Here is a 15,275-nt window from a genome sequence, read left to right on the forward strand (position 1 = left end):
TCTCTCTCTCTCTCTCTCTCTCTCTCTCTCTCTCTCTCTCTCTCTCTTATTCCATTCCATTGAGGCAAATTTGTGATATTCCGCTAAATAAATAAAATTGACTTGACCTGTCAGTACCAAGAGCAGCAGCAGAGGTGTTTTAATTACTTCAGAAACAACTGATATTTATCACAAAAATGTATGATGACAAAAACTCCAAATGTTCAATAATGTTTTGTAAAATTGGAAGCATCTGCTGGAGTACCTGAAGGAGCATATCTCCAGGTTCTATTCTCCCATCAGCAGCCACTGCGCCTCCTTTCATTATGGAGCCGATGTAGATGCCGCCGTCTCCTCGGTCATTACTTTGACCAACAATACTGATACCTAGAAAGTTGTATTTCTCTGTCAGGGAGAAAGCAGGGAGCACACAGTATTAGCTCTGAAAAACGCTATTATAGCCGTGTGTGCACATTAAAACTAATATATCTATATTCACATATATGTAAATAAAATGAAATCATAGTTATGGAAGTGTCAGGTTTACCCATGTTGAGCGTGACGGTGATGATGTTGAGGCTCATGGTGGAGTCTGTGATACTGCTGAAGGATGAAGACTGGAAAGGCAGTAAAGAGGACAAGCACATCAGAAAGAGTCAACGTGGCATAACGTTTATATCAATCAGCCCTCTCATCTGTTTCTTATACGTCATGTCAATTTAAATTCCACCAGGAACAGTGATGTGTCTTTGAGGGGCTCACCCGGTCTATTTTGGCCACTTTGTGCCTCCGTCGGCGGCGCTTGTGTCTGCGCATCAGCTGTGAAGAAGAACTCTGTTCTGTGGAGCTACTGAGCCTGAAACACAGAAGAAGAGCGGTGATATGGAGAGGAAGAAAGAGGTACAAAGTAAGTAGTGGTGAGTACATCAACTATGGGTACTGTACAGAAAACACACGTTAAAAGAAAATAGTACTTTACATAGCAAAACAAATCAATTGTCACTTAAGCTATATGTTGCATATACACAACATCTGTAAGTTTCTTTATGTTGCCTTTTATATATATATATATATATATATATATATATATATATATATAATATACACATTATACACTGTATATATACATATATTGTATTTTAAGGTGTTTCTCTTTTTTGTGGTTTCATGAACTACTTTTTATGAACAATAGATATTCGGTTTCAGAAACAAACAAAAGCTACTGATCTGTGCGTCTGGATAGAGCAGAGAGATGTTTTGATGTGAAGTACTTTGTTACCTGCTAGCATCCTCGTCTTCCTCACTGTCAACGAATGAGCTGGACTCCAACTCGCTGCTCATTACTGAGGCGCTGTCGTAACCCATGGCCGAGTCCCTTGCGGTGCGCTCTGATTTCGAGTGACCGTTGATGCGAGGGACTGGAGAGGGAAAGAGCAGAGCAGCAGTGAGTCAGACTGGAGGTCACGCTAATCATCGCACGGTCAGATCAGAACGAAAGGGGAGAGACCAGGAGGGGAGGAAAGACAGTGTTAGTAAGAGTGGTAGAATTGGAAAAAAATATCATAGTTATCTGAACAACAGTGACGGAAACAGCTTTCATCTTTGATACCTATGGAAGATTTCAGCATTATTGAAAAGAACTGAAAAGCAGAACTTGGATTTCAGACCTTTCAGTAGAGCACAGGAGAGTGAATGGAATAAAGCATCAACAATTACTTTGGCTTTAGTACAATATTGAAAAAAGGTAGAAATAATCATACAAAGTTAAAACATTAATACAGCTACTTGAGATATATTCTTAATACGGTGCTTTACTGAACTCTAAAAATGACCAGGAGTGTACTTTACCACCCCGTCCATCTCCATACGTACATTGCCAGTGAGTCGGTGCTGTCTCAGGGTGACAGCGGATTGGCCGGAAAGGTCTCATAAAGCGAAGAGGGCGTGGCAGCCAACGTGTTCGCCGAGAGCAAGCAAAACATTCCAGCAATGTGGTAGTTCCCATCGCTACCTCCGCCCAGAGGGTGCTTTTCTATGAAAGCCGAGCTACTGCACATAAGCACTCAATCAGCAGAGACATGACATCCACTGTCAGGATCACAAAACCATATTTCCTCCCACGCTCAGATGACTGCCACACCAGAGAAAACAAAAAAACAAGACAAGAGTGCAGGTTCACCAAGCTAGACTGAAATCTGTGTCTGTGTGCTCTGCTCCGTCTGCGCTAGCCGCTCTCTAAACCTCAGCCTGAGCTCCAGACGGTCTTTACCCACCAGCTGGCTGCTGATGGGATTCACAGTGTATCTACAACAGAGGCAGTAACTAATAGGGAATAAGCATGAAGGTACTCTGTGAAGAGCGGCAAGTCAGAAAACAAGAAGTGAGTGAGTCACTTTCTGACTGTCCATGTGTGATCATGACCTTTTTAAAGGTTGTGACATTTCAAAGGACAAGATGGTTGTAAAAAAAATCATATATAGTTTCATTTAAATTCATTATGATCCCTAAATCAATAAATAATGCACACGATAAAGTCATTGTGTGACAATTTGGTGGGTTAACAGTAACGGTATAAAAGTTCAAAACAGGTAACAATAAACTTCTACTGCAAAACTCGAGCACTTTTCCCATTACATTTTCAGAAAAAAATGCATTAAACTAACCACAAAATGAAATCACATGTATAATATAACATATTCAAATATCAAATATCGTCATCAGGCGTAACACAACAAGTCCCTCTCACCACAGCCGACAGTGTGCCTTCATCCGACGCACAGAGAAAGTGAGCGGAGAGTCAAAAGAAAGTAGTGCCTCCTCCTACCCTCCCACGGCACGCAACTATAGAATGACTGCTAATCTGTCTCTGACCAATCAGATGATGGTATTCTCCAAAACAGAGATAACATGGGATTTGAGACGATGTGCTTTCAAGCCTCAGGTGAAAACACCTTCAGGTTATTATAAGCCCATATGCTTTATTAAGCAGCATCTCATCACAAAACATCATTTTAAGAAACCTTTCATAACGCAGGACTGTTTCACCAGTTGTCTTTGTGCTTTTAATACATTGATACAAGCATAAGTGCTTTGGCTAAGCCATGTCTTCTTTGACCTCAACTCTGAAATCCCAGCGTTATGAACAGCATTATACTTAATGAAATGCTGATGCTTTTCAGGGTATTAAATGTTCTCTGCTACAATGTCATAACTCAACATTAGAGTCATGTCTTACAACAGGTGAAGATGCAGAGCACCCGGCGGCGTTGAAACAGATCATATTCCATAACTTCATCCAACACCTGTTCACCCTACTAAAATGTTCAACTGCTGCATTATTCATCCATACATTGTCAAACACCACAGCACAGACAGAGAATAAGAAGGGATATGTTTACCAGGGCTGCATACTTTCACCAATCACTGTCAAACAGCTAGCATTCACACTGAGACAAAATCACTTGAAGCGTGTGTGTATAAGGTGACAGGGGAATTCCTGCTGCTGCTGCAGGCTGCGAAGTAAAGAGGTGGGGCAACCGGCTCCTCCTGTACAAACCAAGCCATGTGACTAAGACAGCAACCGGGCTAACACGCCCAAAAAAACAAAGTTCATTATATGGGTTCTTGCTTGCTAGATTTTTTTTAGGTCAGTCAACACAGGGGATTGAGGACAGATGCAAAGTTCATTAGGCTTGAAGTATTTCCACATCAGCCAGAAAACAACAGCTGTTCAGTTGGAAGTTAGCAGCAGTGGATCTGACATGGAAAGCACCAACAATATGTCTCCACTCAAGTCAAACCCCGTCACAAGACACGCAAGAGTGACAGAAACAATGGATACGATTGTTTAAAAAAAAAGTTAAATCTGTTTCCAGAATGCAAGACAGTTACAGCTTTTGCTAGGACCTCAACCTGATGCTGTACGCTGTGTAACTAATAGCATAATGAGTGCAGGACGCAAAGAGAGAGAATTGCTGTGAAGTGAGGACAAGGGGAAGATAGACGGAGCAAACAACAGCAAACCGTGAGCATCAGACGCCGCTGAAATATCACTTCCTGCCATGAATAACAACTAATTCTGCCAAAATATGTGTATGGCAAGAACTGGAACAGACCGAAGCAGACACCTCAAAATATTGCAGATAGTACAATTATGCAGATGGCAGAACACACCTCATCCTGCTGCACCAGTACACTCTACCTACCTTGTCTCTGTTGTGGACAGTGCGGGCTTGTGATGTTCCCTGGTTCTCATGTTAAAAACATTGAGTCTGTTTGTTTAATGGAGCAGAAAGAAAGCTGTCCTCTTAAAATAAGTGATTTTAATAGAAATTGCTAACTTTCCTGTGATATTTCACAAAAGACTAGTGTCTTCTGACGGGGTATAATCATTGTAAAAGACTGGAGTGTGAGTACCGAGTGGAAAACAGCCTCCGACCAAAGACAATCATTGGGAAAGACAGTTTTGACATACAGTGAACTTATTCACCCCATACTTTCTTCACTCCTCCGAGAATTTGGATATTCTTTCTTGGTTTCTTGTTCTCATATAGCAAGTTCAACACACACCATGTCATCCCCTAGGGCCTCTTTTCATACATGTCTGCTGTCTGTCAAATCTTTTTTGTTTTTAAAGGGAGTTAAGTGAGAGGCATTGAATTGCAAAAACTACAAAATGACAAGATAATTGCATTTTTAGGATCTGTTCCTGGCTGATAATACTCACGCTCAGTTTCTCTCGCTCTCCTCCGTGCCCGCTCTCTCTCTCGCTCTCTGCGGTGGCTCAGGAGAGACTCGGTTCCCGTCTCGGTGTCCAGGCCATCACGACTGCTCACCGCATTGGCACTGCAATACACACATCGGAAAACTTCAGTCAGATTCATAATGATGTACTAAACACGCACACACTCCCTCTGTCTCCCTCACAGAAAGTCTTTCAAATGAATTCTCTAGGCAGCCTGCGACCAACACTCCTGAACATAATCCCCAGCTACAATATACTTCTGTCTGTTATAATATCTGTTTGCCTGCCAGTCAGACTTAGGGGAATATGCAACTCATATTATCACTCTGTTTCAAATTCAATCCCTCAGGCCAAAATAGCAGTTTCATTGTTCTGCGGTATGTGATGTGTTTTTTACTAAGTGTCATTAATGACCAGATACCCTGAGAGGGAGCTATTCTAGACAATGCTGGCATTAATGAGACCTATTGAAAGCCCAGATGGTGCCTGGAGCATGATCGGGAGAGAGCCAGAGAGAGGAGAATGACGGATTGCATTAAAAAAAGCGAGAAGTAGTAGATCAGGTGTGGGCTGAGCAATCAGCTGGCCTGTGTACTTGGGGTCTGGGAGGAGTCTGGGAGGAGTCTGGGGGTTCTGAAGAGGCTGAAGGGCAGATTGTTATTCTGTCAGAGTGCTGGAGACTCTGTGGCCTCAGGCACCAGGGTTAAGGGACCTACACAGCCACCGGGCACCTAGGAAACCTGAAGCTGGTGAGAACTCTACTCAACCCCTGTCAGTCTGTCACACACACTTAGGCATGTGTGCAACATGTACTTTACACCTACATAAATAATGACACTGCCATGCTGGCGCAGTCATGCGTTCATGCACACTCAAATGGCTCATTTACAAAAATGTCATATTCATAGTGTGTACAAACAGATCTGAAGGCATGGAACACAAACATCACCCTGCAACGGTTCAAACGTCCTCACACTCCTCACCGGCGGTGTGTGAATGATCAATGTATACAGAGCAGACGAGATGCCGTGTCTGCTGTGTTCACTCAGCGGGATACAGCGCTCGATGAGGCATGCTAACACACTTCTGCCACGAGGTACTAATGTGTGCACCTGGGCCGGGCTTCACCAACACAGGCCAGTGCATGCATGCAAATGTCACCGTAGATGCATTTCTATTGGCAGTGATCGGGCAGCAGTGCACTGATAGATGTGGTGGTGACTGGCTGTCTGTCAGGCTGGCGATGGCTGCTTACCAGCCAGGCGGCAGGTCTGCTGATCCGGGGGGAGATTATCCAAGGCGCTACGCTGCAGCTGTGAACGAATGCCACCTCCTTTCAACTCATCCCCCCCCCACACACACACACACCGGCCCCCCTCTCTGCTGCCCATCGCCACCCCTTCCCTCTTGGGAAATGGAGACGGTGGCTTTTAATGTCCGTTAATCCGGATTACCAGGCAGAAGCACATCAGTTGTGTGCATTCTCAGCCCAAAACACCTATTCTGTGTGCACATCAAATAGAGCCATTCACGCCGACAAACACATGAAACGCATGAATAAAGCACAAGAGAAAATGAAGTGGTAATAATATTCTAGCTATTTACAGAGAGAGGAAGACTGGATTAATTTCAGAAAGAGAGGTTTGCTGTAGGGATATACCATGCTGGTTCTCTGGGTGAAAGGCCTGCCTGTCTGACTCAAAGAGGGGAAAAGAAAGGGAGAGTGAAGGAGGGGGGCGGGGGGGTATGACGTGGGGTAAAGGGGCCGACACGCTGACGTCTTGCTCCACAAGGTGGCGGTAGTCCTGGTGAAAGCTGGCCGGGAACAATAAAATCATCAGGCCAGCTGACAGCCAAACAGCAGGGGACAGCCCATAGAGGGCAAAAGCGAGCTGAGATGTCAAACACTGGATAAAGAGATACACTGAGACATGACAGATTGCATGTTCTCAATATAGAGCCTCAGCCATATTGCTCTAACGCTGTAATGGCAACAACCCTCGCCCCCACTGCCCCCAGCCCTCCCAGCTATATTTAGCTTGGGACTTCTCCTCAGCAAGTGCAGTGATATCCTCTGTTCAGATATCCTATGTTTGCAGTCAAAGTCTGGGCTCAGGTAATATAGTCACCAGGCTGTTGAAAAAACAAATCTCCCTTTCTGAGTTTTTAACGTGTTTTTGGGCCACACGTGCCTTTATTAGCCGAGTATGTTTGAATGCTCTGAGTGACTGAACATAATGGGCCTCACTGAGTGCCAGTTTTTGCCTGAAGACATTTATGCTGTGAAGGCTATTTCAAGAATCAGCAGCACTGGCGGCGTACACATCATGTTTACATCGATGAGCGACTTACTCCATGGTCGAGTGGGCGGGAGGGAACATACACACATGTGAGAGAGATATTCACACCCATGCATGTTCCCCACACTCGAAGCTTTAGCACGTACTTCATGCCGTATCCACACAGAGGAGTATAGACCACCTACACCTCCCATACGAGCCCGTGATGACAAACCTCTCTGATGAGCTTTCCACATCCTGATTAGCTCACCGTGCCGGTGTGAAATAAAGAGGTCACCCAGAGCACAGCACGGTGTGCTTGAATACATCTGCCTACATGCCCGTGTGTGTGTGAAATTGTGCATATATGACAGGCAGCAATCAGCCTACTTACTGGAAGGAGGGGGGCCGTGAGTCTCCGATGCCCCCTGTTCTCTCGAGAGGAGGGGGCAGCTCTGGATGGCTCTCTGTGCACTGAGATCCTCCATCAGAGTGGGCACTCTCTGCCAGGACCAACTGAGAGAGGGAAGTGGGAAAAGATTCGTTAAAGACGAGACATATTCATGCTCTGAGAGAAACACAAACAATCATAAATATTCTGTTGAATGATATAGGCCCCATAGCGAGGAGAGAAAAGAACCTCAACAGACATCGCGACATAAACACACAGTGATGCCGGCACCAGAGACAAAGCACATCTTGTGTGCAAGCACGCACGAGGAAAGGCGAGATGCCGCAGAGAGGCTATAGAGATGAGGACGCATAACAACTTGAGAAACACAGCAAACGACATGGAAACTTAAAAGCACCACAGTGCTTTTACTCAGTAGAGTGTCAGTACAAAGGATGATGTACAATGACCCATAGATACAGCTACTTTCCTTTCATCAGAGCCAGAATAATGGAAGATAAAGCAGGCAGCCGTTAACATGTGTATGGACTGTGATTATTCTAATGCGAGCTTTGGGATTCACAGTTGCTCTAATTCAAAACCTGGAAGAATTTCTACATTTTCCATCACCTTCTGCTCCGTTCTGAATGCCTTTCTGTCTCAACGAATGAGCACTCTGATCCTTGGTGTTCCAGTTTTAAGGAAAACTGCTTTATAAAGATATCTGTAATGTGACTTCTTCACCACATTTTACATAGTGTACAAAAAGAATCAGACACATGAATATTTCTCAGGTTTCTCTAGTCTGTTGATAGTGGGAATTGGTAACATTTGTTTTAAAACATGAATAAGTTCTGAATTGACTAACCATGAGAGGTAGTACCTAAGTAGTGCCTTAAGGTTAAAGGGTATCCCGACATTTGTTCATTTACATTTTTTTATTGTATGTTTTTAACATATAAAAACAGAAGAAAAAAGAAATACACATCGAAATCCCCACAAAGCATCTTTGCTAAAGCCCCGTTAGTAAAGATGCAGTGATGCCGCAGCTTAGATTGGTGGAATAATATCTCACGCTTTTCTGAGAGAGTGATGTAAAGATTTTCCACTGTAAATGCATCTTAAAGAAACTCAGTTTATATTACTTGAAGCAGCCAAAATAATCGTAAAAGCACCCAACAGCATACGTATGCTAATTGCATTACAGGTTGCTGATATAATTAAACGATGTTATATAGTGGGAACTTTGCACTAACAGTGTGGTATAGTGAGACCCCATTTAATTACAGGCTTCAAGTCCTCTCGTTAATACTCTATCGACACTGAGTAAGTGATATTGAGCAAGACAGTCCTTAATGGCTCTATAGCCACCACCGTGTTCCTGATTCTGACCTCTGACCTCTCTGGGGAGCGAACTAATGAATTGTTCCACAGAGATCTATAAAGTATAACACTGTTGTACGGAATTGTTAAAAAAAAGCCACAAAGTAGATTAAACATGTCAAACATCAGTATTTACAGCCAGAGCTTTAACCTGTGTCTTCTGCTCTGTATGACAGAGCAATGATTCAGATCTAAATCCTCCTTTAACACGATTTATCTGATCATCATACTTTACTGTCCCCGTAGGGAAACTCGGGCTCACGGCACTGCTCATTTTCCATAAATACAAATCACTATAAAGCCACAGAAGTCAATAGAGTAAGTGACCACCAAATAGCTTACACCAGACAGTATGATATTCCTTGTTTTAGCAGTCAAACTCATATTGTATTTTGTAACAGTAGCTAAGTAAAATACCTAATGGAATCACCCACAGCTATACAGTACAGCTGAACAGTGAGATCAAGCTGAAGACTGTTCAACAAGCTCTGTGGAGGCGTTACAAAAACCACATTTACATCATCCATGAGTGCGCCGCACATATCTTTGCCGAGAGCTGAGGCTGCACAGCCAGGAGAGAGGGGCAGCATGGGTGCACCATTCGTCTCACTTACCCAGGACACTACTCTCCCGTTGAAGCAGGGCAGCTTGGCGTTGTCATCGGAAATCTCTTCTTTGACAACCCTGGGGAACAGGCAGACAGAAGCAGTCAGGCGAAACGACCAGGAGAAGGACACGGAGTCAGCTCAACAACACAATATACGGTCTGGAGACACTTCCCCTCTCCCGGCATGGTAATACATAGTGAGAGACATTCACGCTTTGTCGGTCGCATTTTCCACATGGCTTTCAACCAGCTTTGCCCCCTTGCTATAGCACGGATGAGGTCAGTGAGCAGCAGCGATGACACTCTCAGTCCGAGACTCTTAGTTGTTGATTTATGAACGTCATGGCTGTCCGTCTCTCCGGTGACACTAAGCACATTAACGTTATGAGGGCCGGTCAAACTGGCAAGGATAGGGGCATGAATCTGTAATGATAACCTAATAGTAACCTGCACAGGTGGGATTAAGTGATTGATAGATAGATAGATAAACAGACGTATGAAAATCTTCAGAGGGCGTCAAGGCACAGGAGTGTGTATTAATAGAGTGATCTAGTGTGTGAACCTCCCTTAGTGTGTTCATCTTTGGCTGTAAATTCCCAACAAAAATACCACCCAGTTGCCCTCTGACCTGCTGGGACACAGTTCAGCAGCAACCAGTCACCACACCTGCTAGGCTTGTGTCACACAGATCAAGCCTGGAGCTCGCCAAGGGGCACAGGAGATGAGCTGGCAAACCCCTTACATACACACTGACACACACACATAAAACCCCCGATATATTTAGCAGTTTCCGTTATAACCCCCTGTGTATCTTTGTGCACATTGTTTGTTTGTTTTTTTGCAAAGAATTTTCCCAGAAATGGTGGAACCAAGCATTTTGTGAGACTCTGCGGGGATCTCACATTAGCTTCTTGGCTTTGAACACGGTACATGAAAAGGGAGAGGCACGACTTGAGAGCAGCAGGAAAGCCAAAGAAGATTTCATGCAGGGGTGTCTCTGACAGCGACTTTTCAGCTTCTTTTTTTTTCCCACTTCTTGTTTGCCAGAACTTCCCTGCTACTGAAATGATTAGCCAAGCCGGTTGTGTTTGTGTGCGCGCTGCTGCTGTGGGAGCTGTGTTGATGGGAGTGGTGGACAGAGATAACGTAGCCTTGTGGCTGGAACTGGCGGCCGCAGACTCTGCCGTTGTGGCCTGTTCCACCTCCAGGGAGGAAAAGGGAGGGAGGGAGGGAGGGAGGCGGCGGCCGACTCTGCCAGCTGCTTGTTAGGTAGGAAGTGTTTGCATCCTCCCTCTCAAGCTGCATGACCAGCTGTAAGGTGACTTGTGAGGATGTGGGAGTGGCCCGTACAAATAAAATATCAGCAACGCTTCTTTTCCTAATGTTTGCCAGGAATAGGATTACCTGTTCCACTTGCGCGTATAACTGTAATTTTGTATGGTTTCTGAAAGAACTGGCATGCAAAATAAATCTCTTTAACATATCTCGTTCTGTTACAAGAACTGAAACCAGAAAAACCAAAGAAACAATTCCAATCATAACAGATGACGTCTTTATCATGCAGTAAAATACGCATGGCCTGCATTCTCTTCAGTTTGCATCTGATATCAGGAGAAGTGTTAGTTCCACCCTGAGCACTTAACAAGTACAGACACACACACACATACATATACATACATATACATACACACACGCACACACACACAAACAGTAACCTCTGCTCAGATGAGCATATGTCTGGTGTGGGCTGCTGTCACAGATCGGACTTCTTAGAGCTGACAGCTTATATAAGACTTAACAGATTTTACAGGATAATGACACAAGATCTATCCTGGCGATGGCTGACTATTCCACTACTGGGGATATTTGTGTAGCTGGGGAAGATTAGACGTGTTTGTTTATGCTTTGTGAGGCAGAGGAGGGCTGGGTAGTTACGGCCTAAACCAGAAACCAGGGGCAGGAGAATCCGGCCAACACCGGCAGCAGCAGTCCAAGGACTTTGGTGGGCTGATGCTAATGATACTATAAACAGGGAAGCAAAATATTTGTAGTCAAACCAGATTGTAAATAGATTGACTTCAATATGAAACAGAGTCTGACTCAGTAAACGGCTAAATTAAACTTTAACCACCCAGAGAGCTGTTAATAACAGCATGCATACTGTTGCCATATTTAGTACTGTAGCCGTGTGATTTTCACAGCATCATAATAACAAAGTTCGGATTTTTAAGGTCCATTTCCAGACATAATGTTAATATCTCACAAGTATTGTATCGTCACCACATGATTAGCAGTCTTGTTGCAAACGCCGTGATGACACACAAATGCAGCATAACCTTCGAAATCTATCACTATCCTCAAACAGCGAAAACAGGCGAGGTGAGGCAGAGGTGCATTTGTGCAGAAAGCTGCAGATTTCTGTCCTCTAACTACGGGGGCTTAGCACCCCTACCTCAGCAGAAGAAAGATTCCGCTAGCAGCCCCCTATTTTCTAAAGGCACAAACACGACTGTTTCTTTCAGAGCTTGGGCTTGGCTGCTCCCTCAGCTCCAGAGTGCCTCTGTGACTTGCATTACAGTGAGGTCTCAAACCCACTCACCACCAGTGGCAATGACAAAACGCCATATCATCACCTTGAAGTCTCCAAAAAAACAAGCCAAGTGGGTTGCTTGAAAACAACACTGCCTCAATGAGCTTCCTGTCTTATGAATATTGATGAGTGAATGAATGTTACGTGGTGGTGGGGGGGGGGGGAACGACCGAAGTATGAAATGTGTTCATCCTTTAATTTGCTGTGGTGTGTTGTGTGAATAGAAACGCCACAGCCTGTATTCCAAAGGGAACTGAAGTGACATGTTCACTGCGGTAAGCTGAGGCGTTTTGGGGGCAAACGCCCGTTTATCAAATTGGTGTGGCCGTTGCTTAGAGAGCCGATATTGCCAGCACAAATGTAGTTCAGCAATCCCATAAGAGAATGGCTGGTTTTTCCGGCGCAGCAGGGGGTCTACTACAGAGGACCTTGCACTGACTGCTCATTTACATTTCAAACACAGTCTATAACTGCAAGGGATTTGATGTTTTCCCTCTCTGCTCAGCAGTCTTATTCCTCCCTTGCTAATTCTCCAGCAGCCATACTGTCTCTGTGTGTATGCAGTACAGCCAGAACGGCTACCACAAAGTGCTGCTATCCTCTGTGCTTTTGACTGGTTTTGCTTCCATACTGTGCCAGTGCCATACGGCGCTCACAGAGCCTGAATATTCAGCCTCAACTCAAAGGCTGGAATGCTGATGGGGACACCTTCACGAACTGTGCATAACAGCTCTGTGTGAAAACATAGTCATTCGACAAATGTCCAATTCACGACGTAATGTAACATGCTTTGTTGATATGCACACGCAGGAGCCGGTGTTCGGCAACACGGAGCCTCGTCTCTATGCGGAGAAAGCAAACACGCTTTGTTTGTTTCCATAATCTGCTTGTCGATCACCTGAGGCCCAGTGAGCAGCCCGGCCTGCAGTGCAACAGAGGCAGGAAGCCGGGGCTGGGGACAAAGCGGCGCACCAAACCTAGCCCGCCTGCCACCAGGAAGAGACGGTTTCCCTCACAAGGTCAGGCTGCAGTGGAAATGTATGACGTTTGGCTCTACAGACACTGCCTAGCCTCTGCATTTCCTCCAATCATGTTCGCGGTTACAGTGCTGTGGTAATGTTTTTTTTGTCTCATGTATGACTGGTCAGACTGGAATGAGAAACAGGCACTGACACAAATATGTCATCCTCAGCAGAGGCCTGATACAAGTAGATCTCGCAGACCAAGAGAGCTGAGGAGCTTTGTAGACCTGCTGTAGCTCCTGAACATCAGGATGGGATTACAAAGAGAGGAACCGCGAGAAAACAAAAGGAGAGAGAGAAATATTTCTATTACTCGTAAGGTCCAGCATGCAGTGGATGAAGGAAGTAGCTCCTGTGGCTTTCTGGTGTATAATTCACCATGGAAAATAGTCAAACGAGATACAGTAAAGACAAATTCTACTTAGATTACTTCATTCATTTGCTTAAAAAAAATCAATTTGCATGACATGTAATGTGTCTGAAATATTCTATTTTGTTCTATAACTAATGCTACAACATACAGTAATTAATTTCTCTCTATCCTGACGACAGTAAATTACAATACTGCATATTACAAGTCTAAATACATGACCAAACAGATATATAGAAGTATATTCACTTTGCATTACTTAAATTGAATGTATTCGTCAGGAAAACAAACACACATTACTGTAATAACCCAGCTTATGATACTGTATTCGTTAGAAAAACCAGGTTATGAGGGTGTTGCATTGTTTGACAGATCTCCTCGTCTGGGGCAATTAAATGCAAAAGTTGGTTACATGATTCCATATCTTACAGTCACAATCACTGGCTTGCAGGGCCCGTGTTCCCTTGAGATTCAACTGCAGTCCATTGTGTGCGTTTGCGAGTAAAGAAAGACAACTTTCTGGGCTATCATAAGTGGATGTGAATAAAATATACATCTTTAAATGGTCATCCTTTCCTATCCTGAACACCACACTAACCAGGCGAAACCAAAAACAAAACAAGACAATGTGAAACCTGAGTACTTGAACATGTGGTGGCTTTGTCAACACTGCTCCCACATATACATTGTTCACGTATTGACACTAATATGGGTTAATATGTTGACATGAATACGGGGAGCAGGGGTCTGGCTCTGTGTAATGCATGCAGGGCTGCGTCATTAGGGCTCTGGACAGATCTGGTATCACTTCAAACACTCATGTGTCTCCTCCACTGCGCACAGGAGAGTAATAATGAGCAGGTGCCAGGAGCATGGAAACAGACATGGCACTGTAGTTTGCACCGTCTGATGTTGCCTATCGCGGCTTGTAATAAGCTTTTGATACATTTATACACACACACACACACACGCGCGCGCACACCGCAATAATAAATAGCAAGTGAGCCAGACGAACGGGCTAATAATAATAATGGTGGCCACCTACCCAAAATCCTGGTCCATCGATTTGAAGAAGAATTTGTAGCTGTTGACCGGACGGTTGTTGAGGACATTTTTAAAATCCGCTAAGGTGACTTTCTCCGGAGAAACGGACAGTTTGACCAGATAAGGGGTCTCCTCCTCGTCTATGTGATATATTATTTTAGTCTCCGCCATGAGAGTGAGGGGAGGACAATCATTGACACAGGAAAGGAACAAGGGTTGGCAGCGCAATAAACAGGCCTGCTATGTTACCAGCTACCCGGAGAATAACATAACAGCATTCCCTAAAACATAACCCGGTACACCCCACGGCGGAAGAAAACGCTCCGTGTGTTTGACAAACACAGTGAAAATCCCGACATAATCGCGTTATGAGTGCCTGTATTCCTGCTCCAGTGCGAGTCGGTACGGTGGCTCTCTCGGCACTAAAACAGGAAGGGACAGTCCACATCCTTGCGATATGGAGTTGGGAATATTGCTATTTTTCACAAGCTAATTGGTTAGACAGTGCTGTCATCTAGCGGCGTGTCCGGGCTGTGCGCAGGCCCACCCGCCCGTTTCATACTACTGTACAGGCATGACTAGGGAACAAAGAGGAGGAAGACTGGCTTTATGAAGCATTTTTAAATTATTACTGCTAACCCCGATATAGCGGTGGTGACTTACTGTGTGAAGTGGTAGCAATTAAACTCAATTTCATATTCATTGCATTCGATACAATTAAAAATATTTTTTTAAATCTATGTATTCTAATGAAAAAATATACATAGTTTGAGATACATGACGACCTATTTTTTGACACAAATATCTGATTAGTCGTTGTAATCGAAGGAATATAAATAAAAATCCTATAAAATAATCAAAAATGT

The 15,275-nt window shown here is 44.2% G+C and overlaps 1 protein-coding gene across 7 annotated transcripts in view; it reads right to left on the bottom strand.

Annotated features, from left to right (window-relative positions):
* Positions 1-15,115, bottom strand: part of LOC116382126 (segment polarity protein dishevelled homolog DVL-1) — a 24,862-nt gene extending 9,747 nt beyond the window's left edge. For 5 of the 7 annotated variants that reach the window (XR_004212709.1, XM_031844877.1, XM_031844876.1 and 2 more), the window contains exons 1-8: positions 14,411-15,111; positions 9,391-9,460; positions 7,397-7,518; positions 4,706-4,824; positions 1,259-1,397; positions 742-835; positions 527-596; positions 245-384 (exon numbers count right to left, since the gene is read on the bottom strand). Coding sequence is in view for 6 of the 7 variants with exons in the window: in XM_031844877.1 (XP_031700737.1) it covers positions 245-384; positions 527-596; positions 742-835; positions 1,259-1,397; positions 4,706-4,824; positions 7,397-7,518; positions 9,391-9,460; positions 14,411-14,580 (924 nt within the window). In the remaining variant the exon portion in view is untranslated. Of the gene's footprint in view, positions 1-244; positions 385-526; positions 597-741; positions 836-1,258; positions 1,398-4,705; positions 4,825-7,396; positions 7,519-9,390; positions 9,461-14,410 lie in introns of all 7 variants that reach the window. The other 2 variants (XM_031844874.1, XM_031844873.1) reach the window with 1 other exon arrangement.
* Between the last annotated feature and the right edge of the window lie 160 nt (positions 15,116-15,275).

Source organism: Anarrhichthys ocellatus, unplaced genomic scaffold (genome assembly GCF_004355925.1).
Source record: "Anarrhichthys ocellatus isolate YVR2014 unplaced genomic scaffold, GSC_Weel_1.0 scaffold5, whole genome shotgun sequence".
NCBI classification, from domain to species: domain Eukaryota; kingdom Metazoa; phylum Chordata; class Actinopteri; order Perciformes; family Anarhichadidae; genus Anarrhichthys; species Anarrhichthys ocellatus.